The 23,301-nt window shown below is 40.9% G+C and overlaps 1 protein-coding gene across 9 annotated transcripts in view; it reads left to right on the forward strand.

Annotated features, from left to right (window-relative positions):
- NUP214 (nucleoporin 214) overlaps positions 1–23,301 on the forward strand; it is a 101,813-nt gene that overhangs the window by 19,203 nt on the left and 59,309 nt on the right. For 7 of the 9 annotated variants that reach the window (XM_029201337.1, XM_029201333.1, XM_029201335.1 and 4 more), the window contains 10 exons: positions 1,052–1,526; positions 2,844–3,019; positions 5,231–5,328; positions 8,557–8,643; positions 8,850–8,999; positions 10,611–10,769; positions 13,577–13,680; positions 19,505–19,687; positions 20,417–20,502; positions 20,608–20,691. In XM_029201337.1, coding sequence (XP_029057170.1) covers positions 1,052–1,526; positions 2,844–3,019; positions 5,231–5,328; positions 8,557–8,643; positions 8,850–8,999; positions 10,611–10,769; positions 13,577–13,680; positions 19,505–19,687; positions 20,417–20,502; positions 20,608–20,691 — 1,602 coding nt within the window. The remainder of the gene's footprint in view (positions 1–1,051; positions 1,527–2,843; positions 3,020–5,230; positions 5,329–8,556; positions 8,644–8,849; positions 9,000–10,610; positions 10,770–13,576; positions 13,681–19,504; positions 19,688–20,416; positions 20,503–20,607; positions 20,692–23,301) is intronic. The other 2 variants (XM_029201341.1, XM_029201334.1) reach the window with 1 other exon arrangement.

Raw genomic sequence — 23,301 nt, forward strand, 5'->3', positions numbered from 1 at the left:
AAGTAATTTTTATGATTCATTTAGGAGTGTTTAACACTCTGTTGAATATATTTTACCATTTGGGTTGTATTAAATATCTTTTTCATTTTTTAGGTTATTTCCGTAGTCTTTATTCTTAAAATTGGGATTACTAGGTACATGTTCTGTGATTTTTGAGGCAAAATGCTAAAATGCTTTCTAAAAGACTGTGCTAAAAAGGTACCTAGTAGTGATAAAAAGTTTCAGGTTTGTTTTACCCTTTCAAACATAGGGGATTATATATATTTTTATTTTGATAATTTAGAGGACAGGCAAAAATATGCCTCTTTTAAATTTGTATTTCTTTGATTAGAGAGACTGAATATATTTTCTTTTTATGAATTAGATTCCCAGCTTATACTATTAAAGTCTCAAATTTTTTTAAATCTCAATTTGTATGAGCTTTAAAAAAAATAAAACATATTACTTGTCATTTGCTGCAGATTTTTTTTCATTTACCTTTTGGTTGTATAACTATTTCTGTACATAGTCAAATCTTTATCTTTTGTGTTTTTTTTGGGGGGGGGTCACTTTTAGGTTTATCAAGTTGATAGACTCTAAGAGACAACTCACTTTTTGCCTCCTTTGTTTTGAGATATAGTTATATATATGCTTTTGTATATGTGTGTATCTTTAATTAACCTAGAGTTGTTTTAGTGACTATTATGAGGTGTAAGTCTGAATTAAAGGTTTTTCCTGATAATAAAATATTGCAGAATAACTTATTTTTCACTGTAACATTGAGAAGTGTATTTTTTCTACATTACTCAAGTGGGTGTTCATGAATTCCTATTAGTCTAATGTCTTTTTGCATTTCCTTTTTCCTTCAAAGTTTTAGACATCTTACCATATGGAATATTTGCTATGGAAAGTCCAACATCAACTCTATTTCCCTTTTTTTTTCCCCTTGTGGAACGAGAACCATTATTTCTGGCTTCATTCTTCCACAAACCCACTTGCTTTCTGTGATGTGGACCTCCACTGTTACGGGGTTAACTTCTCCCTTCCTTTTTCTCCATATTTCCCATTGCAGGAAGTACTCCTACTACTCCCACCTCCTCTCAGGCCCCGCAGAAGCTCGATGCGGCAGCAGCCGTAGCTCCTGCCTCCGTTCTGCCTTCATCACCGGCTGCTCCCACCTCCACCTTCTCTTTGCCTTCCGCCGTGGGAGCGCCTGCTGTGTTCTCCTTTGGTTCTTCATCCTTGAAGTCATCTGGTTCTGTCACTGGGGAGGCCCCTCCGTGTTCCAGTGCCTCTGACAATTCCAAAGCAGCCTTGGGCCCTGGAGCATCCTCCTTCTCTTTTGTTCCTCCTCCTCAAGCCTCCCTCGTGCTCACCCCTGCGGCCTCTCCCATGGCACCCTCAGCCGCCTCATTCTCCTTTGGATCATCGGGTTTTAAGCCTACCCTGGAAAGCACGCCAGTGCCAAGCATGTCTGCTCCAAATACAGGAATGAAGCCCACCTTCCCACCATCAGCCTCTGCAGTGAAGGTCAACCTTAGCGAAAAGTAGGTAACACTTAAAGTTTGACGGGTAGAAATATCGCTTGTTGTTCACTAGAAATAGAGTCGCTGTGAGTGGAGTTATTGAATAGATTTTCTTTTCCTTTTTCCCATAGTAATACTTGCAAATGGTAAAAATGCAAACAACATAAAGGTTTGCATTTCATCAGTGGACAGAGTCCAGAGATGTCTCTTAGAATTTTTTTTTTTTTTAACTATTAGACGTTTATATTTAAATGCTTGTTTTGCTTTTGCAGGTTTTAAATGTAGGAGGTATTCCTTACTTTTAAAAAATGAAGCAATACAGACTATATGTCCCTTAAGGAAATTGAATCCCTCTAGTCCTTTTTCTCCCTTGTGTCCACTCTTGACTCTCTGAACTGTTTTCCACATAGCCACTGAGTGATCTTGTGGAATTGTAAATACATCAGATGACAGTCCCCAGCGGCTTCTCATTGCTGTTTGAGTACAATCCAAACACTTCAGCGTGGTATTCCACTTTCCTCCAGATCTGGGTCCTACTAACTCACTCATATCTTACTTTTTACTTCTTTATCTGCTTGTTTTGTTCTCACCACTAGCATGTAAGCTTCTTGAGTGAAGTAATCCCTTATACCTTGTAACCCTTCCTAAGATAGCCATTGAGTGTAAACGCTACCAGTTTTCCCCCACTCTTCTGTATTATCCCTTATTACTGTGAAGGGGCTGCTGGCCGCTGTCATTGTTAATATTAAATTTGCCACGCAGCCACTTCATTCTAAAGGTTGCCTAGTATTCCATTTTGTGGCCACACCATAATTTATTTGACCAGTCATCTGATGCTGGTTGTTTACATTGTTCACAGACGTTTGCTCTTTAGGTGGAACTTACCTCCCCTGCCCAGTAGATGGTCAGCATCCCAAAGAGGGTGACCTGCTCTCCTCTTCCTTCCTCATTCCCCAGAGATGATCACCCCACAACGAGTTCTCAGTAATTTCCTTGGCAAAGGGAGAGCACTAAACTCTCCTAAGTCCAGTAGAGTCCCACCCTCTTTCTTTACTCTGCTTGATAGAATCGACAATAAATGTTTTATGCCATGATAAACAGTTTCATCATCATGTTAAGTACTTATTAGATATTTTCACTGAATTTTTCATTCCAAATAAGCAGACGCTAAATGCTTTCATGCAGCTTTCACCTTTCATAAGAAACAGCTAAACGTTTGCATTTCCTGAAGGCAAAAAAGTATGGATAGTAAGTTATCCTTTGATGATCGCTCATGACCAGTGTGAAAGGATCTCACAGCAGCAGGCCATTTTGATCCATTCGGGCTTCCATTTTCAGGTTCACGGCCGCGGCCACCTCTGCTCCTGTTCACAACTCACAGAGCTCACCCTCAATGCTGCCATTCTCCTCGGTCTCCAAGCCAGCATCCTCTGGACCTCTCAGCCACCCTGCACCTCTCTCGGCATCATCCAGTTCCTTGTCATCCAAGTCCTCAGTCTCTTCCTCAGTATCGGGTATGATTTTAAGCAAACTGCTTTAGAGCTCAATCCTGAATTCCCAGATGAATATTTTTCCAAGCTGTGGGACTTCCCTGGCGGTCCAGTGGTCAGTACTCCGCGCTTTCACTCCCAGGGGTGCGGATTCAATCCCTGTTTGGGGAACTAAGATCCTGTAAGCTACACGGCACGGCCAAAAAAAATTTTCCCAAGTTGTTTAAAAATCCTTACTTTTAAGGACTGTTGTTCAAATCCTTTTTCTTGCTCCCTGTAACTCACACTGAAGTTCTGTGGCTTTTGTACTCTGGATTGGGAAGGTTCACAGTGGCCTCAGTGCTGCCATGCTGTCTCCATCTTGTTGTGGGACATTTATCTTCACGCAGAGCCTGCCCTACGTGAAGGTCAGTCACAGAGCAAGTCTTTAAGCCACATAGATGAGAAGGAGCCTACGGTGGCTTTATGCTTGTTTCCTCTGATGACTGTCTTTGGGTTTTCACACTCAGCCCTACCGCAAGCAAATTTATTAAATAGAGATCATAAATGGGAATAATGATTATAGCCAAGTTGAAGTGCGTTATAAAACCCCACGAGTAAATGTTCCCAGCCTATCTCTTTCTTCCTTCAAACCTGCAGAAAGGTTGCATAAATTATATTCTGAATACCATGCCCTTCCCTGAGTCAACACTTGCGAATATTTTGCACCATTTGCTTTATGTCTTTCCTTTTTAATGTAATTTTTTTCTAAAACATTTGAAAGTTAATCGCAGACATGAAACACTTCACCCCTAGGAACTTCAGTATGTTTCCCAAAAATAAGGGTACTCAATACCTTGTCACACTGAGGAAATTTAACGGTAATCCAGTCTACAGCCGGTATTCACATTTCCACAGTTGTCCTTTTAATGTTCTTTGTAGTCGTTTTTTCCCTCCCTCCAATCCAGGAGCCACTCAAGGACCACACGTTATATTCCGATTTTGTCTCGTTAGTCTCAACCAGTTGCTCACCTTTTTTGTCTTTCTCAGCATTAACATTCGTGAAGAGGTCAGGCCAGTTAGTTTTGTGGACAGTCCCTCAATTTGGATTTGAGAGTTTCCACATGGTGAGATTCGCATGAAACATTTCGAGCAGTAATACCACATAGGTGACGTGCATCACATCACATGATTTCTTTTTGTCCTGACGTAAGTGATGTCAGTTTGCTCACATGGTTGGGATGGTGTTTGTCAGATCTGTCTCAGTTTTTAAGTTGATTGCTTCTATGAATTCCAGTGATAATACCTAGCCAGACATACTTGGGTAGCCATTTGGTGTTTGAGCGTCAGGAATAATTTTATCTTGATAGATATTGAGCAAGCATTGAGCTGTGAAATTCCTGAAATCTTCTCTCTTACCTATTGCTCAGGAGAGAGAGCTGCCTTGTGGCATTTGCCAAAGTCACCTCATTCTGGGACTTGTCATCAAATTCTGAAAAGCACCTGTCTGTGACCCAAAAAATTAACAAGCCTTCCTTTAGTCTTTTCCCATGTCTTTACAGTTTGGGAGAGAGGAGATGTACCGTGACACACGTACATTTTCTCCATTTCCACCGCTTACCGCCCAGATCTCCCTACCCCCATTGACATATTTAATTCTTACAGTTTGGTGGGTCTTGCATTATTGGATTGCAATCCCAGTTGTACACTGGACGCAGTGGGGGGATCCCCTCCCTATCCGTTTAATCAGGCTCTCTGGAGATGAGGCTTGGGTATGAGTTTTGGTGTATTTTTTTAAAGAACTCCTAGGTGATTCTAATGCACAACAGGGTGAGACTTGTCCTACAGGCTTCCAGGAGGGTCCTGAAGACCTTGTGAGTTCTTAAAGGGTGATGGGGATTACTGTTCTGGTCGTCTTTAAACTTTGCCCCCAGTTCCCAGAGGTGCATCAGGAGCCTCTGTGGGGAGTCAGGATGGGCCAAGTGGGCAGCCTCCTGGGCCTGCACACCATCCACACACCTACGATCAGAGACACTCCAGCTCTACCTGCTTTACAAAGGAGTTTCCCGTTTTAAAATGTAATATGTGTTTTTTAGTTATTTGGGAACTGTGGGTGTCACTCTTGGTAACAAAGATCATAAACGGGGGCTAGGGACAATGAGAAACTTTTTTTTTTTAGATTTGAGGAAAGGATGTTTGTGATAGGAGAAATAATGGGAATAAATACTGTTGGTTTTAACTGACTTCTTGTTCTAGCAGGGCGGTCTGCTCAGGGTAGTCCAAGTGCAGTGCCGTCAACGGTACAGAAATCACCCAGGATAACCCCTCCGGTGGCCAAGTCAGGCTCTCCCCAGGTATGTTTAAACTCAACCTACAATGCTGTGTTTATTAATTTACTGCCCAAAACATACATGTTTATAAAATGGGTTTTTGTGTTTTAGAATTCACACCTTTGAAATAGTATATAGGATTATGTGATAGGAAATACCAAAGTATGATCTTTGAATATTTGTAATGTGAGCTCATAAAAGCCATTTATCTCATCCCTAGAGTCTTAGAATTGTTTTCTCTGCTGGTTCCTGAACTTATCCATGTTATGTTCCGTTTGTTGAATTCTCTTTATGTCTGAAGACTGTGGTGTAGCACCTGATTTTTTTCTATCATTCCCAAAGTAACCAAGAAATCTACCCACTGCCTTCTTTTTCTTTTTCTTTCCATAACAACTCAGTTTATTTTAGTTACTTAGTTTTTTACTAACATAGAATACACATGGGGGTAAAAAAGGATACATATGACACATGTCCACCTCAGTGAATTGTCACCAGCTGAATACACCTTGGTAACTAACACCCAGATCAAGAAATAGAACATACTAGGGTCCCAGAGTCCCCCTCATGTTCACCTTTCTGGTCACAACTCTTGCCAAACGGGTCTCACTATTATGATTTCTAACAGCATAGCTTAGTTTAGCTTGTTTGTACCTTCTGTAAAGTGGAATCATACAGTATATATTCTTGTGTCTGACTGTTTTGCTCAACATTATGTTTGTGAGATTTTTCTTTATCATTGTTGCTGTATGGAATTCATTGGGCGACTCTACTACAAGTTTCATTCCATCCTTGACAGGCATTTGAGTAGCTTCTGGGTTTAAGTCATTGTGAATAGTGTTGTTATAACCATGCTAGCTGACGTCTTTGGGTTAATATGTGTATGCGTTTTTGCTGGGCAGATACCTAGGAGTGGAATTGTTGGGTCATAGAATATTCATATGTTCCTCTTCAGTACATTCCTACTAGGAGCATGTGAGTTCAGCTGCTCCACATCCTCGCCAGCCTTTGTATTTTTCATTGTTTATTGTTGTTGTATTTTGTGGTTTTGATTAGTGTTTCCCTGATGACTAGTAAAATTCAGCTTTTTTTTTTTCATATGACTCTTAGCCATTTGACTGTCTTCTTTTACAGGGTGTCTTTTGGGTTGTCTGTTTCTTACCGATCTGTAAGAGTTCGTTCCTTGTTGGATATGCACATGCATGTGCAAACACATACGTATAATGCAAATACTAATACTTTCTCATTCTCTGAATTGCCTTTACATTTTCTTTGTGGTGTCTTTTGATGACTGCAGTTCTTAATTTTAGTATAATTCAATATATCAATTTTTCTTTTATAATGAGTGCTTTTTGTGTTCTGTTTTAGAAATCATTTCTTATTCCAAGGTCAAAAAGATGTTTTCCTGGGCTTCCCTGGTGGCGCGGTGGTTGAGAGTCCGCCTGCCGATGCAGGGGACACGGGTTCGTGCCCCGGTCCGGGAGGATCCCACATGCCACGGAGCGGCTGGGCCCGTGAGCCATGGCCGCTGAGCCTGCGCGTCCGGAGCCTGTGCTCCGCAACGGGAGAGGCCACAGCAGTGAGAGGCCCGCGTACCGCAAAAAAAAAAAAAAAAAAGAAAAAGATGTTTTCCTGTGTTTTCTGAAAGTTTTATTATTTTACTTTTCATACTTAGATCTGCAGTCTGTCATCTCCATTTATTTTTATGGTTTAACTTAAAGAGCATTTTCTGTCTATTTCCCACTTGATTACTTGAGTGTCCTCAGAACAGGAGTCATGTCTTTTCCTTCTGTCCCTCTCCCAGTCAACCTCCTTCCTGCCCCCAGCACACACCTGTACAGGCTCCACAGTAAATGGCCAGTTTACAGGTGTAGCTTTTGGCATAAAGCATGACACATGGCATTTATTAAATAAAGCTGTTTTAATGAATGCTTATGCAGTCTGAAAACTCTCCATGTGTTAATTGCTGTAGGTATCAAATAATCTGAAAGCCATCTCAAGTTATAACATCTCCAAAGCAGAATCCTTGATTTCCATCTTCCCCAGACCCTGTTCCTTTTCTAGTATTCCCTTGTCAGTAAGCAGCACTAACCAGGTAGTTTGCTCTACCCCCAGTCCAGAAGTCATCCTAGATTCCTCTCTTTAATAGCACCTCCCCCAGTCCATACTAGCAAAGGTCTTGCCAGCTCTGCTCTGTGATGTGTCATATGTCATAAATCCACATCTCTGTCCCCTGCTAACATCGTATTTCAGACCATTATCATCTCTTCCCTCATTAGCCTCCTGACTCCTCTTCCTACTTCTCTTCCTACCTGTCACTGTCATCCATGCTCTATTTAGCAGTAGGAGGGATCTTTTAATATCATAAATCAGAATAGTTTAAACTCTCCTAAAACTCCGCTAGTACTTTTCCAACACACTTAGAATAAAATCCAGACTCCTTGGAATAGCTTTACACGACCTGCCTCTGCCTGCCCCCAGCTCCCTCCCTGACTTGATGTGCCCACCTTCACTTTATATCTTTGCCTCAAACTTGCTGAAGTCTTTCCTGCCTCAGGTTCTTTGCACTTGCTCTTCTCACTGCCTGGAGGTGCTTCCCCTAGAGCTTTCCATAGCTTTCTCCCTTTCTTCAGGTCTCAGTGCAGAGGCAGTGATCAGTGAGGGCTTTTGGGCTGTCTCATGTCAAGCAGTGCCCACTTTTATTCTCTCTATATGTTCCTGTTTACTTTTTTCATATCACTTATCACTAGCTGAAATTACCTGAGTTGTTTACCTCTTATTATATGTCTTGTCCCAGTAGATTGTGAGTTCCATGAGAGTAGGGACCTCATCTACCTTGTTTACCTCTATCTAGAGCATATCTTTTTTTTTTTTTTTTTTTTTTTTGCGGTACGCGGGCCGCTCACCGTTGCGGCCTCTCCCATTGTGGAGCACAGGCTCCGGATGCACAGGCTCAGCGGCCATGGCTCACGGGCCCAGCCGCTCCGCAGCACGTGGGATCCTCCCGGACCGGGGCACGAACCCACGTCCCCCGCATCAGCAGGCAGACCCCCAACCACTGCGCCACCAGGGAAGCCCTAGAGCGTATCTTATACCAGGAAGGTGCCCAGTAAATACGGGTTCAAAAGAGTGAATGGTGGAACAGTGATGGTATTGTGAGAGCGCCACACCTGTGATAGACACTGAGCCACCTGCTCCAGGATGCCATCACTTGGGGGGTGGGGTGCACTTTAAAACCTTTGCCTTTCATTTCAGGCAAAATCACTTCAGCCTCCTGTTACAGAAAAGCAGGGACATCAGTGGAAAGAGTCAGACCCTGTGATGGCTGGAATCGGGGAGGAGGTAAATTTGTTCCTGCAGATTTTTCCAGAAGTAGCTCTGATAGTGAGACTTGACTGGCTCTGAGTGTGGACTCATACGTGACTGTTTTATTCTGGCATTGAGCCTTGGCTTGTCCCGGGAGTCTGCGCTGTTAGTGGGCCCGGGAGCAGTGACATGACTGCCATGCCATTCAGACTGAGCCGTCTCCTCATTTGTGGCCTCTACAGATCACTCACTTTCAGAAGGAGTTGGAAGAGTTGAAAGCCCGAACTTCCAAAGCCTGTTTCCAAGTGGGCACTTCTGAGGAGATGAGGATACTGCGAACAGAATCAGATGACCTGCACACCTTTCTTTTGGAGATTAAAGAGACCACAGAGGTTTGTGTTTTTGATATTCTTCCTAAGTTGAATTGCACATCTGCAGATTGTTGTCCTAATACTCCACGGATATATATATTTTCTCTCTTCAAGAACCACCAGTGTTGTTTTTTACGTGGATGAGTGGTTTACCTAGGAATGCCTGACTTCAAATCCTACCTTTAGCACTTAATAATAAATTATGTGACTTTGGGCAAATTATTCCAGCTATTCTATGTTTTAGTTTTCTCATGTGGAAAATGGAATAATAAGTACTTTCTACCCCATTGACACTTACAAGGCACTCCATAAAAGTTTATTCTAGCTGTTAATTTAGTTTAGAGATATATATATATATATATATATTTTGTTTTGTTTTGTTTTGTTTTGTTTTGTTTTTGTTTTTGGCGGTACGCGGGCCTCTCACTGTTGTGACCTCTCCCGTTGCGGAGCACAGGCTCCGGACGTGCAGGCTCAGCGGCCATGGCTCACGGGCCCAGCCGCTCCACGGCATGTGGGATCTTCCCGGACCGGGGCACGAACCCGTGTCTCCTGCATCGGCAGGCGGACTCGCAACCACCGCGCCACCAGGGAAGCCCTAGTTTAGATATATTTGAAAATTTACTAAGTTTTTTTTCTTGGTATTAAAGCAGACTTTAATGAAGATACTGTGGGTCATTTACAGGAGAAAATTTACTGTTTTTTATGGCAAATTGTTAGGTTATAAAGGGTTAGGTTTAAAGTAAAAGCAGGATACTTAAGAGCATATACAGTATAAAAATAACAAATATTTGTTGTTAACTGTTTATTTACTTTGTTACAATTATTACTACTTACTATGTGCCAGACATATCTATATTATCTCATTGAATCATCACAGCTTTTCTGTGTGGTAGGCACTATTATTCTTTTTGTTTTGCAAGAACAGGAAACCAAGGCTTAGAGAGATGAAGTAATTTGCCCAAAGCCACCCAGTTACTGAGTTATAGAGCCAGGATCCCAGTTCAGACTGCCTGACTCCAGAGCTCTGGTCTTAAGTAACACACTTGGAAAGAGGAAAGTTCTCAAGGGTGGGGAAGGGATAAATTGGGAATTTGGGATTAATAGATACTACTATATGTAAAGTAGATAGACAACAAGGACCTACTGTATAGTACAGGGAACTATATTCAATATCTTGTAATAACCCATAATGGAAAACAATCTGAAAAAGAATATATATATATATATATATATATATATATATATATATGTATATATAACTGAATCACTTTGTTGTACACTTGAAACATCGTAAATAAACTATACTTCAATAAAATTTTTAAAAATTAAAAAAAAGAAAGGGGAAAGTTCTCCACGGTTTTAACAGTGATCATCTTTAGATGGCAGGATTACCAGTACTTATCTTATTTCCTGAGTTTCTGATCATTAGAGTATGTATTTTTTTTAGTGAGGAAGGAAAAAAAAATGAGCATTAGTATCTTTCTTTCCAAGCAGTGAAATTCACTTTTTGCTATATTCATATGTTCATCGTGTTAAATATTTGAGAAATACCACCTTCCTTGATCTAGAAAGAAAGGTTTATTTCTTGGAAATAACTTTTGTATCAATTCATCCTCGTACCTTTTCTAGTCTCTTCATGGAGATATAAGTACCCTGAAAACAACTTTACTTGAGGGCTTTGCTGGTGTTGAAGAAGCCAGAGAACAAAATGAGAGAAACCGTGACTCTGGGTATCTGCACTTGCTCTATAAGAGGCCGCTGGACCCCAGGAGTGAGGCTCAGCTCCAGGTAAGGGAGAGCCCTGCCAGAGCTGCTGAGAACAGACTCCTAGACAGGTACTCCTTTGGGAGGTACAGGCTTGCCCAACTGCTTGTAAAGTTGTTCATTTCCTGCGAGTGTTGACCCACTTGGCGTAGACTCCCTTCACTGTCACAAAGAAAATGGCACTTTCCCACTTAAGGTTTTTTGGATTAAACAAAAACATAATTCTTAATTAAACCTTAAGATTGGTAGAGAGTAGCTGTTGAAAAAGATATATTTAGAAATCAAATCAGGAATAATAATTATTAAACTAGCAACTGTTCATTGGGCACCAAGTACCCAAGTACTCTGTGAGGTGTGTTGTTTTTTTTTTTTAATAAATGTATTCATTTATTTATTTATTTTTGGCTGCATTGCGTTTTCTTTGCTGCACGCGGGCTTTCTCTAGTTGTAGTGAGCAGGGGCTACTCTTTGTTGAGGTGCACAGGCTTCTCATTGTGGTGGCTTCTCTTGTTGTGGAGCATGGGCTCTAGGCGCGTGGGTTTCAGTAGTTGTGGCACACGGGCTCAGTAGTTGTGGCTCGTGGGCTCTAGAGCACAGGCTCAGTAGTTGTAGCGCACGGGCTTAGTTGCTCCGCAGCATGTGGGATCTTCCCAGACCAGGGCTCAAACCCGTGTCCCCTGCATTGGCAGGCGGATTCTTAACCACTGCGCCACCAGGGAAGCCCTGTGAGGTGTTTTTTAATACATTATTTCTAGTCTTCAAAACCTGCTGCTCTGCAAGGTGAGAGTTACTGATCCCATTGTACGGATAAGGAACTGGAATATCATAGGCTAAGGAGCTTGCCCAAGGTAATGTTGATACTAGTAAGAGTGGGACCAGAATCGAAACTTCTACCTGCCGGGGCTCCTTCCTGTAACTATTAGCAAAGTTACTTTTCTCATTCTTAATTATTCCTATATTCTCTCTGAGCGAAATCTGAGTTTTGTTTCCATCTTTCAATTTATTCAAAATTGTTGCATCACAGCTTGCATCACAGCTTTAGTAGGGGTCATCTCCCACCACCTTGCATTTCCCTAGAATCAGGTAGGAAAGGGTGCAGGGGTGGCAGCACTGGCCTTCCTCACCTGGGACCTGAGGGCCTGTGAGTGTGGTGAACCCCCTCCTGCCTCGGAGGATTTGAGGCTGCAGACTCTACTGTTGCTGTCATTTCCATCCCACACCTGGTAAGCATACTGACAGTAGGAAAATGAAAGAAGTGGAGGCCTCCCAGAAAGGTTGAGGAACCCCTGCTGTGTCCTGCCACCCTTGAGGTGTTCCTAGGTGTGTCCTTCTGGGGATGGTAACCCTCTTAGCAGAGAGTGCCGACCACCTGCCTACCACTCATCAAATTACAGGCCTCCACATTGAATCTGGTTACTCTTTCTTCCTATGTGCCTTTTCACCCCTTGCTCTGTGTGCAAACTAAAAGAATTCAGCTTTGGGTGAACCACTTTCCCCATTCAAGGGAAATAATTTTCTCTTTTCCACAGTGCTAAGTAGATAATAATAGCTAGCATTTATTGAATGCATACCATATACAAAAGAAAGATAAGGAATCAGAGACACAGGAACTACCCAAGTCTCACCACTAATAAATGCTGGACCCTGGAGCCTGGGGGGTCTGGCTCAGAGCCTATGGTGTTCAACACTACACTACAGCTGGATTAGTAGCAGCAGAAAGATCGACTTGTAAATATAACGTGGGGTGTGTTGCTATGGGATTGCAGATGGGGGAGCAGCTAAGCCACAGAAAAATATCTGTGATAGGCCTTAAAAGAAAAGTTTTTTTTCCTGGCAGACAAAGTTGGGAGGGCGTTCAGAAGAAACAAGATCAGTTAATGCACAGAGGTATGGTCACATTTGAAGTGTCCACAGTAAAGGGCCTCCCTGTAGTCATGGAGCATTGAGTTGAAATTTGTATTTGATGCTAAGGTTACTGCTGCTTCCTAGAATCAGCCTGGCTCTCTTTACATGACATTTTCTTCTTCAGTTAGGACACATACCCTTGTCCGAAAATAATTTTGAAAATACAGTTAAACACATTAAGATCTTTGTACAGATGTAAAGAGTGTTTTCCACTGTAAAGTACATTGTCTTCATCTGTATACATGTTTAATGGAATGCTATACTTTTTTAGTTTTTGAGAGTCAAATGGTATAGCCATGAAGGTTAACACTGGACCAATATTTAAAGAAAATTATTGCAGGCCTAAAATGAATTAATAGGTAAGACTTTTAATAATGGCAAATTCAGTTTCTAGTGCTGATACTATTCTTTGTTTTTGAGAAATGAGTTTTTCGCCACTGGTGAGATGACTTATGTGTTCTACTCTATGAATAGATAGGTGCAGAAGTATTTCCGCCACTGCTTTGTAGAATAATTTTGTCTGTATTACAGTTAATTTCATGGGTGGGAGAGCAAAAGCTAAGTGGGTGCCCTGTCGGAGTAACAGAGTGCAGTGGAAAATTCCTAGGCCATGTGGAGATACTTTACAGGAGCTGAAAATGAGAACTAAGCAAGAACATTGGTTCCCTAGAGGCCCTAGGCCGATCCGCCCTTTCTGTTTCCCTTTTCTTCACACCACCTCTCTGTCACACGCTTTAAAAGGTCGAGTTGCTGTTTTTCCTTTGAATTATAACATTCTAATATTGTATTAAAGCCTATTACGTTTTCCTTGTTCATTATGGTTCTCAGTATAAAAAGACTTCAAAGTCATTTTAACTGTTTTGATACACCTTCCTGCAAGCTACTGGACAACTGAGTCATTTTGACGTTTCATTTGTTTCTTGTAGGAAATTCGGCGCCTTCATCAGTATGTGAAATTTGCTGTCCAAGATGTGAATGATGTTCTAGACTTGGAGTGGGATCGGCATCTGGAACAAAAGAAAAAACAAAAGTGAGCGAGGTCTCTCATCCACTGTGTAGATAATTGCTGTAGCCCTTTTAAAAGATCACTTAGGAGGATTTATAAAAAACCCTACAAAGGTTCATTCTCTTTGACCCTCAGTCATTATACATCTAGAAATTTGTTCTACATAAATAATAGCAACATTCACAATAATTTACATAGAACAGTTTATATTACAGTGCAATTTATGAGAGTGAAAAATTGGATTCAGCCTAGTTACCCAAAAGTTAGAGGAGTGGCTAATAAATCTGGTCACATTTTTTTCTTAATGCAGAATACTGTGTAGCCGTTGAATCTCATATTCTCAGAAAAATCATATTAAATATATTTTGTGTTACACGAACTATACAAGATACATAATTCTGTAACTAATTATTAGGTATAAAATATAAAATATGAAAAAGGTAAGACATAAAATCATACTAGGTGACCTCATTGTGGAGGTCTAATGTAGAAAAGGCTGGAAATAAATCTGTCAAAATACTCATAGTTACACCTGCAAGACGAGATCAAGAGGAATGTTTCTTTTATACTTTTCTGTATATTCCAAATTTTCCTTTGGAGGAAACATTCCTAATTAGTATGGATAACTAAAAGGACGAGAGGAGTGGTAACAGAGGTAGAGGAAAATCTTCTGTCCTGATCTTCCATCCGTGGATATTTGGTTTTATGCCTCGTGTTTTCCAGAAGGAATAGAATGCAGTACATTGTGAAAGCAGTAAGGTGCCCACAAGAAATGTGAAAACCAGGTCAGCCCTCCAAATGCTAGATTTCTGAAACACCTATACTTGATTAATGTGATTAGCCTTGTAAGGAAACAAACCAGGAAATGGTCTATTCACTTGTTCACAAAGCTGTGAGGTCACAGACTTTTAAGTGGGGCAACCTGGGTGTTGTGTCAGGGGCAGGGCTAGAAGGTGTTTAAAATTCAGTAAACAAAATTTAATACATTATATTCCACAATGTGGAGAAAAGGCTTTGTGCCCGCCATGAGGAGCATAGATATGGGACGACAGAGGTGAACACTGATCCTCCAGACACTGGCAGGGGGAAGGTTCTGTGGCCTGGAGCACTTGTCCCCGTGGGCAGTTGGGCCCCTTTAGAGATTTCAGAGCTTACTCCCCTGATTCTGAATTCATGTTGCTCCCCATGTGAGAGAATGGCTTGACCTGACAGTGAGAGCATTCTGCTCTGCTTGACAGTTGGATTTCTCTTTGCTAATTAATAAGTTGGCTTTTTTTAAAAGTGCATGATGGGGAATTCCCTAGCGATCCAGGTCTTAAGACTCCGTGCTTCCACTGCAGGGGGCACTGGTTCCATCCCTGGTCGGGGAACTAAGATCCCACAAGCTGCACGGCCAATAAAATAAAATAAAATATTTTAAAATGAAAATAAACAATAAAAAGTGCATGATGCTTACAGAGAAGCCAGGCTCTTTGTTCTCCTTTAAACAACCCCATGGGTTTTCTACTTAACGTGCTTTTTTTTTTTTTTTTTTCCCCTCTGCACTTGGGCTTTCTCTAGTTGCTGCGAGCGGGGGCCACTCTTCGTTCGTTGTGGTGTGCAGTCTTCTCATTGCGGTGGCTTCTCTTGTTGCAGAGCGCGGGCTCTATCTAGGCACACGGGCTTCAGTAGTTGTGGCTCATGGGCTTAGTTGCTCCCTGGCATGTGGTATCTCCCTGGACCGGGGCTCAACCCATGTCCCCTGCATTGGCAGGCAGATTCTTAACCACTGCACTGCCAGGGAAGTCCCTTAATGTGCTTTTTTTAAGTTCCCTTTCTGTAGAGTTCAGATTCTTAAATCTGTACAATTTTCTAGCACTTCTCTGTTTTGGGCCCTTCTCTAAATATTACCTTGTACCCTATTGAAATGCCTGTTAAAAATATATGTTGAACTAACTACCTTGTCACCAGAAAGAAGGGAACAGTTGTCCCTGGCTTCTTGTAATTCTTTTGGGTGGGTGACCCCCCTGCTGCTAAATCGTGTGCTGTTCCTCTGTTTCTTTCTTTTTTTTTTTTTTAACATCTTTATTGGGGCATAATTGCTTTACAATGGTGTGTTAGTTTCTGCTCTATAACAGAGTGAATCAGTTATGCATATACATATGTTCCCATATCTCTTCCCTCTTGCGTCTCCCTGCCTCCCACCCTCCCTATCCCACCCCTCCAAGCGGTCACAAAGCACCGAGCTGATCTCCCTGTGCTATGCGGCTGCTTCCCACTAGCTATCTACCTTACGTTTGTTAGTGTATATATGTCCATGCCTCTCTCTCGCTTTGTCACAGCTCACCCTTCCCCCTCCCCATATCCTCAAGTCCGTTCTCCAGTAGGTCTGTGTCTTTATTCCTGTCTTACCCCTAGGTTCTTCATGACATTTTTTTTTCTTAAATTCCATATATATGTGTTAGCATATGGTATTTGTCTTTCTCTTTCTGACTTACTTCACTCTGTATGACAGACTCTAGGTCTATCCACCTCATTACAAACAGCTCAATTTCGTTTCTTTTTATGGCTGAGTAATATTCCATTGTATATATGTGCCACATCTTCTTTATCCATTCATCTGATGATGGGCACTTAGGTTGTTTCCATCTCCGGGCTATTGTAAATAGAGCTGCAATGAACATTTTGGTACATGACTCTTTTTGAATTATGGTTTTCTCAGGGTATATGCCCAGTAGTGGGATTGCTGGGTCATATGGTAGTTCTATTTGTAGTTTTTTAAGGAACCTCCATACTGTTCTCCATAGTGGCTGAACCAATTCACATTCCCACCAGCAGTGCAAGAGTGTTCCCTTTTCTCCACACCCTCTCCAGCATTTATTGTTTCTAGATTTTTTGATGATGGCCATTCTGACTGGTGTGAGATGATATCTCATTGTAGTTTTGATTTGCATTTCTCTAATGATTAATGATGTTGAGCATTCTTTCATGTGTTTGTTGGCAGTCTGTATCTCTTCTTTGGAGAAATGTCTATTTAGGTCTTCTGCCCATTTTTGGATTGGGTTGTTTGTTTTTTTGTTATTGAGCTGCATGAACTGCTTGTAAATTTTGGAAATTAATCCTTTGTCAGTTGCTTCGTTTGCAAATATTTTCTCCCATTCTGAGGGTTGTCTTTTAGTCCTGTTTATGGTTTCCTTTGCTGTGCAAAAGCTTTTAAGTTTCATTAGGTCCCATTTGTTTATTTTTGTTTTTATTTCCATTTCTCTAGGAGGTGGGTCAGAAAGGATCTTGCTGTGACTTATGTCATAGAGTGTTCTGCCTATGTTTTCCTCTAAGAGTTTGATAGTTTCTGGCCTTACGTTTAGGTCTTTAATCCATTTTGAGCTTATTTTTGTGTATGGTGTTAGGGAGTGATCTAATCTCATACTTTTACATGTACCTGTCCAGTTTTCCCAGCACCACTTATTGAAGAGGCTGTCCTTTCTCCACTGTACATTCCTGCCTCCTTTATCAAAGATAAGGTGACCATATGTGCGTGGGTTTATCTCTGGACTTTCTATCCTGTTCCATTGATCTGTCTTTCTGTTTTTGTGCCAGTACCATACTGTCTTGATTACTGTGGCTTTGTAGTATCGTCTGAAGTCAGGGAGCCTGATTCCTCCAGCTCCGTTTTTCATTCTCAAGATTGCTTTGGCTATTCGGGGTCTTTTGTGTTTCCATACAAATTGTGAAATTTTTTGTTCTAGTTCTGTGAAATATGCCAGTGGTAGTTTGATAGGGATTGCATTGAATCTATAGATTGCTTTGGGTAGTAGAGTCATTTTCACAATGTTGATTCTTCCAATCCAAGAACATGGTTTATCTCTCCATCTATTTGTATCATCTTTAATTTCTTTCATCAGTGTCTTATAATTTTCTGCATACAGGTCTTTTGTCTCCTTAGGTAGGTTTATTCCTAGATATTTTATTCTTTTTGTTGCAATGGTAAATGGGAGTGTTTTCTTGATTTCACTTTCAGATTTTTCATCGTTAGTGTATAGGAATGCAAGAGATTTCTGTGCATTAATTTTGTATCCTGCAACTTTACCAAATTCATTGATTATCTCTAGTAGTTTTCTGGTGGCATCTTTAGGATTCTGTATGTATAGTATCATGTCATCTGCAAACAGTGACAGCTTTACTTCTTCTTTTCTGATTTGGATTCCTTTTATTTCCTTTTCTTCTCTGATTGCTGTGGCTAAAACTTCCAAAACTATGTTGAATAAGAGTGGTGAGAGTGGGCAACCTTGTCTTGTTCCTGATCTTAGTGGAAATGCTTTCAGTTTTTCACCATTGAGGATGATGTTGGCTGTGGGCTTGTCATATATGGCCTTTATTATGTTGAGGAAAGTTCCCTCTATGCCTACTTTCTGCAGGATTTTTATCATAAATGGGTGTTGAATTTTGTCAAAAGCTTTCTCTGCATCTATTGAGATGATCATATGGTTTTTCTCCTTCAATTTGTTAATATGGTTTATCACATTGATAGATTTGCATATATTGAAGAATCCTTGCATTCCTGGAATAAACCCCACTTGATCATGGTGTATGATCCTTTTAATGTGCTGTTGGATTCTGTTTGCTAGTATTTTGTTGAGGATTTTTGCATCTATGTGCATAAGTGATATTGGCCTGTAGTTTTCTTTCTTTGTGACATCCTTGTCTGGTTTTGGCATCAAGGTGATGGTGGCCTCGTAGAAGGAATTTGGGAGTGTTCCTCCTTCTACTATATTTTGGAAGAGTTTGAGAAGGATAGGTGTTAGCTCTTCTCTAAATGTTTGATAGAATTCACCTGTGAAGCCATCTGGTCCTGGGCTTTTGTTTGTTGGAAGATTTTTAATCACAGTTTCAATTTCAGTGCTTGTGATTGGTCTGTTCATATTTTCTATTTCTTCCTGATTCAGTCTTGGCAGGTTGTGCATTTCTAAGAATTTGTCCATTTCTTCCAGGTTGTCCATTTTATTGGCATAGAGTTGCTTGTAGTAATCTCTCATGATCTTTTTTATTTCTGCAGTGTCAGTTGTTACTTCTCCTTTTTCATTTCTAATTCTGTTGATTTTAGTCTTCTCCCTTTCTTTCTTGATGAGTCTGGCTAATGTTTATCAATTTTGTTTATTTTCTCAAAGAACCAGCTTTTAGTTTTATTGATCTTTGCTATTGTTTCCTTCATTTCTTTTTCATTTATTTCTGATTTGATTTTTATGATTTCTTTCCTTCTGCTAACTTTGGGGTTTTTTTGTTCTTCTTTCTCTGATTGCTTTAGGTGCAAGGTTAGGTTGTTTATTCGAGGTGTTTCCTGCTTCTTAAGGTGGGCTTGTATTGCTATAAACTTCCCTCTTAGAACTGCTTTTGCTGCATCCCATAGGTTTTGGGTCGTTGTGTCCCCATTGGCATTTGTTTCTAGGTATTTTTTTGACAGCACTCTGAAGAAATGACTGACTCCCTAGGTTTCCCTGTACCCTTGGGCTTTTTCTTTTTCTTTCATATAATTTACATACAGAGAAATATGCATATCCTAAATATATAGCAGGATGAATTTCCCCCATTTCTTCCCTGGAACCCATCTGAGGTTCTGTCTGGCTGTGCTGTCCTCTGCTGCAGGCCCGGTCCTGCACATCCTGAGCTGCTCTTTCCTCCTTACACCTTATCCTCGTTAGGCTTTCATCCCCTTTTTATGTTCTAGTAATTTCTTGATGTTTCTTTCCCACTAGTGGTTCTCCAGTTCAGTCTTCTCACTGTTACAGTTGCAGTCTTTTTTTTTTTCCATTCGGTGGGGAGTTCCTTTACTTGAACCATTCACATTTAATTCTTTCCTCCTTGCTCTCAACAGGCGCCTGTTTGTGCCAGAGCGAGAGACACTGTTTAACACCCTTGCCAACAACCGGGAAATCATCAACCAACAGAGGAAGAGGCTGAATCACCTGGTGGATAGTCTCCAGCAGCTCCGTCTTTATAACCAGACCTCCCAGTGGGGCCTTCCCTTGGATGTCCCCTCTCAGAGCAGCACTCACAGGTGTGCAGGAGGATGGGCCTGTTAATGCCACGTGCACTCAATAAATGTGGTTTGATGAACGAATAAATAGAGTTAGGTGGAGTAGTCTTAGAATGGTTCACATGTGGCTTTGAAAGTGACTCTGCTTTCTTTCCCCTGTGTGGGCCTGGTCAGATTCCTCACCCTCTCTGATCCTTTGTTCCTTTGCCAAAAAGTAGGGCTAACAGTACGTGCCTCATGGCATTACTGGAGAGTTTAAAACTAAGTCTTTAAAGCACCTAGTAGTGTGCCTGATGAAACAGATGCTCAATAGATGGTAACAGGTACTATAGTCACAGTATTATTGTTCAATTGAAAATTAACTCTCAGGATTAGGTTGACCAATTTGTCTTGAAGCTCAGATTTATCATTTTGCAAGAGTGTGAAGATTTCAGACCCTGCAGTTAGACAGTTTACCCCTGAAGTTACCAAGGTGGTCTTGTGTTTCTGCCTTTAGGCTGAATGTGTAGATTTTAATTGCCCTTCCTGCTGGAGCCCCGTTGGTGGTGTGTTTGCTCTGGGGTTCGGATATAATATTAAGACTGTGATCTCTTTCCTCTTGGATTAATTTCCTTGATTGGTCAGATTTTCCACTTCTGTATTGGGATGCTCTCATATCTTGCCTTTATATTTAGGAGGATAATGTACCACCACCACCACCCCGATTTCTCGGGTCGTAGTTGGTTCATGTGTAACACTATCCTATTTCAGTTTTGACAGTGACCTCGAAAGCCTGCGCAATGCTTTGTTGAAAACCACCATAGACTTTCAAACCAAACCTTTGCCCAAAGTCGCAGGTAAATGAGTTCTTCCCGGTCTTTAAGCTCTCTTTGTTCTCTTTCATCTACTGACATCTTAAAAACCGAGTCTTATGCATTTATGGGTTCATGAATTTCTTGCAGCTAAACTGTCCCCCGTGAAACAGGCACAGCTGAGAAACTTCTTGGCCAAGAGGAAGACCCCACCGGTGAGATCTACTGCTCCAGGTAGAGGAAACTGGTCCTGAATTTTTAGGATAAACCATATAGTACATGGTGTGGGAGTAGGATGGTGTGTGTGTGTGTGTGTGTGTCTGTGTGTGTGTGTGTCTGTGTGTGTGTGTGTCTGTGTCTGTGTGTGTTTTCCTTTCGTTCTTGATGGGAGACAGAGAAAATGTCCCTGTCATCCATTTGAATATTGGGGTAAGAAGCAGCTTATACATGGTCAATGAAGCAGTTCAAGGTAGTTATTCTGGCTTTTACACTGTGTTTTCTGTAGTCCTTAGGTTCTGTGGCAGTGGTTCTCAAGGGTTTTGGGGGAAGCTGAGCTGGTTCCAGGGGTCCTAGCCTCTGCTTTAGCTAGAGAAGCTTTACTTTTCTGATTGGTATGGGGTTTTGAGTAAGGCTACATTTGAAAAAAAGATGTTCTAAGAAAGAAGAAAAAAAAACTACAGATTAGGGAATGATGGCTAAAAACACTTGCTGAAAAGAAGCCATATACCTGATAAAAAATACTTTGTCATGAAATTATCTATATAATTACCTGAATCTGCTTTTAAAGAAATATTTGTTAGATGCAACTTTAGGCATAACCCTGCTTTGCTCTAGTGCCTGTAACTGCTTTTTTCTTTGAAACTATGTTTTGAGTTGAAATTTTTATTTTTTTGGCTGCATTGGATCTTCGTTGCTGCGCGCGGACTTTCTCTAGTTGTGGCGAGCAGGGGCTGCTCTTCGTTGTGGTGCGCGGGCTTCTCATTGCGGTGGCTTCTCCTGTTGCGGAGCATGGGCTCTAGGCGCGGGCTCAGCACGCGTAGCCAAGCTTTTTGGAAAATCAGGATCCAGTTCAGGATTGTACATTGCATTAAGCCGCTGTCCTCTTTAGTCTCCTTTATTTTTCCTTTTTGATAGTTTTACTGCTTAGCTTGCCTCCCCAAACACCGTAATTTGGTTTTGCCTGTTTTTTGGGCTTTGGATACTGTGGAAGTCCATTTATTTACTCTCTGGATGGGTTTCTCTTACTCTACATGAGGTTTCTGAGAGTCATCCATGTTGCTGCAGGTAGCTGTTTGTTTTGGTTGCCTCGGTGTATGAATATACTGCATTTGTTTATCCATTCTCCTTGCGGTGGACATTCACTGTTTGCAGCTTCTAGCTGTAACATAGTAGAATGTTGCTCTGAACATTCTTGTGCTTGTCCCTTGGGGTACACGTGTATGTCTTTTCTGTGGTCTTGTGGCTCCGAGTGGAATTGTGTCTCGTACTCTGTCCCTGTGCTCAGCTTCAGATTCTGTGTGCAGTTCTCTTGTAGCAAGTCACACTTGGCCATCAGTGTATGAATATTCCAGCTGTTCCACAGCCTTGCCAAGCTTGATATTATCAATCTTTTTCCTTTTAACTCTGCTGGTGTCACCCTTTTATATATTTAATTACCATTTGGGTATCTTCTTTTGTGAAGTGCCTGATTAAATCCTTTGCTCATCTGTCTGTTGGATAATCTGTCCTGCTGATTTGTAAAAGTTTTTATCAGTTCTTAATACCAGCATTTTGTTGGTCATATGAGTTTGTAGTTATTCACTTTGTTGCTTTTTAGCCTCTTAGTATCTTTTGGCAAAGAGAAGTTCTTAATTTTAAAACAGATTTTTCAGCCTTTTCTTTTATGGTCAGTTCCTGTTGTTCTGTTGAAGAAATCTTTCTCTACCTCTAGGTAACAAGAGTATGTATGCACCTGTATTATTGTCTAGAAATGTTAATGCTTTGCCTTTCAAATTTAGATCTGCTATCTACCTGAAATTGATTTTTTTAAACAACTTTATTGAGGTATAATTTGCGTGTCATAACATTCACCTGTTGTAAGTGTATAGTTTGACGACTTTTGGTAAATTTACTGAATTGTATAACCATCACCACATTCCAGTTTTAAAACATTTCCATCACTTAAGAAGTTGCCTCATGCTGTTTGTAATCAGTTCCTATTCTGCTCCCAGCAACCACTGATCCGTTTTCTTGCTCTGTGGAACTGCCTTTTTTAGAAACTGCGTATAAATGGAATCATATGTAGTCTTTTGCTTTAGCTTCTTTCCCTTAGTATAACTTTAAGGTTCACCCATGATGTGTATCATGTATTAGTAGTTCATTCCTTTTTATTGCTGAATGGTATTCCACTGTATGGGTAGACCATATTTCGTTTGTACTATCTGGAATTGATTTTTGTGTATGATACAAAGTATGGCTCTCATGTCATTTTTTTGTATTTAGATATCTGATTGTCCCAACACTGTTGAGTGAAGATTCTTCCTCCCCGCTTAGTGGCCGCCTTTGTTGTAAATCGGTTTTCCTTATACTGTAGGTCTGATGGTCTGTACACTGATTAGAAACCACTGCCACCACCCTGCCTCAATTAACTGGTGCTAAAATAAGTCTCAGTACTGGTTTTTTTCCTAAATCCTAAAGCTGTGCTGTTCAATATGGTAGCCTATTCAAAATTTAATAAAAACTAAATAAAGTAAAAAATTCAGTTAATCCCAGTAGCCACATTTCAGGTGCTCACTAGGTACACGTGACTAGTGGTTACTGTAGTGGGAAACGCAGACATAGAACATTTCATCATCACAGAAATTT

The sequence above is a fragment of the Monodon monoceros genome, unplaced genomic scaffold, assembly GCF_005190385.1.
Source record: "Monodon monoceros isolate NGI ecotype Baffin Bay Population unplaced genomic scaffold, NGI_Narwhal_1 Super_Scaffold_5, whole genome shotgun sequence".
NCBI lineage: Eukaryota > Metazoa > Chordata > Mammalia > Artiodactyla > Monodontidae > Monodon > Monodon monoceros.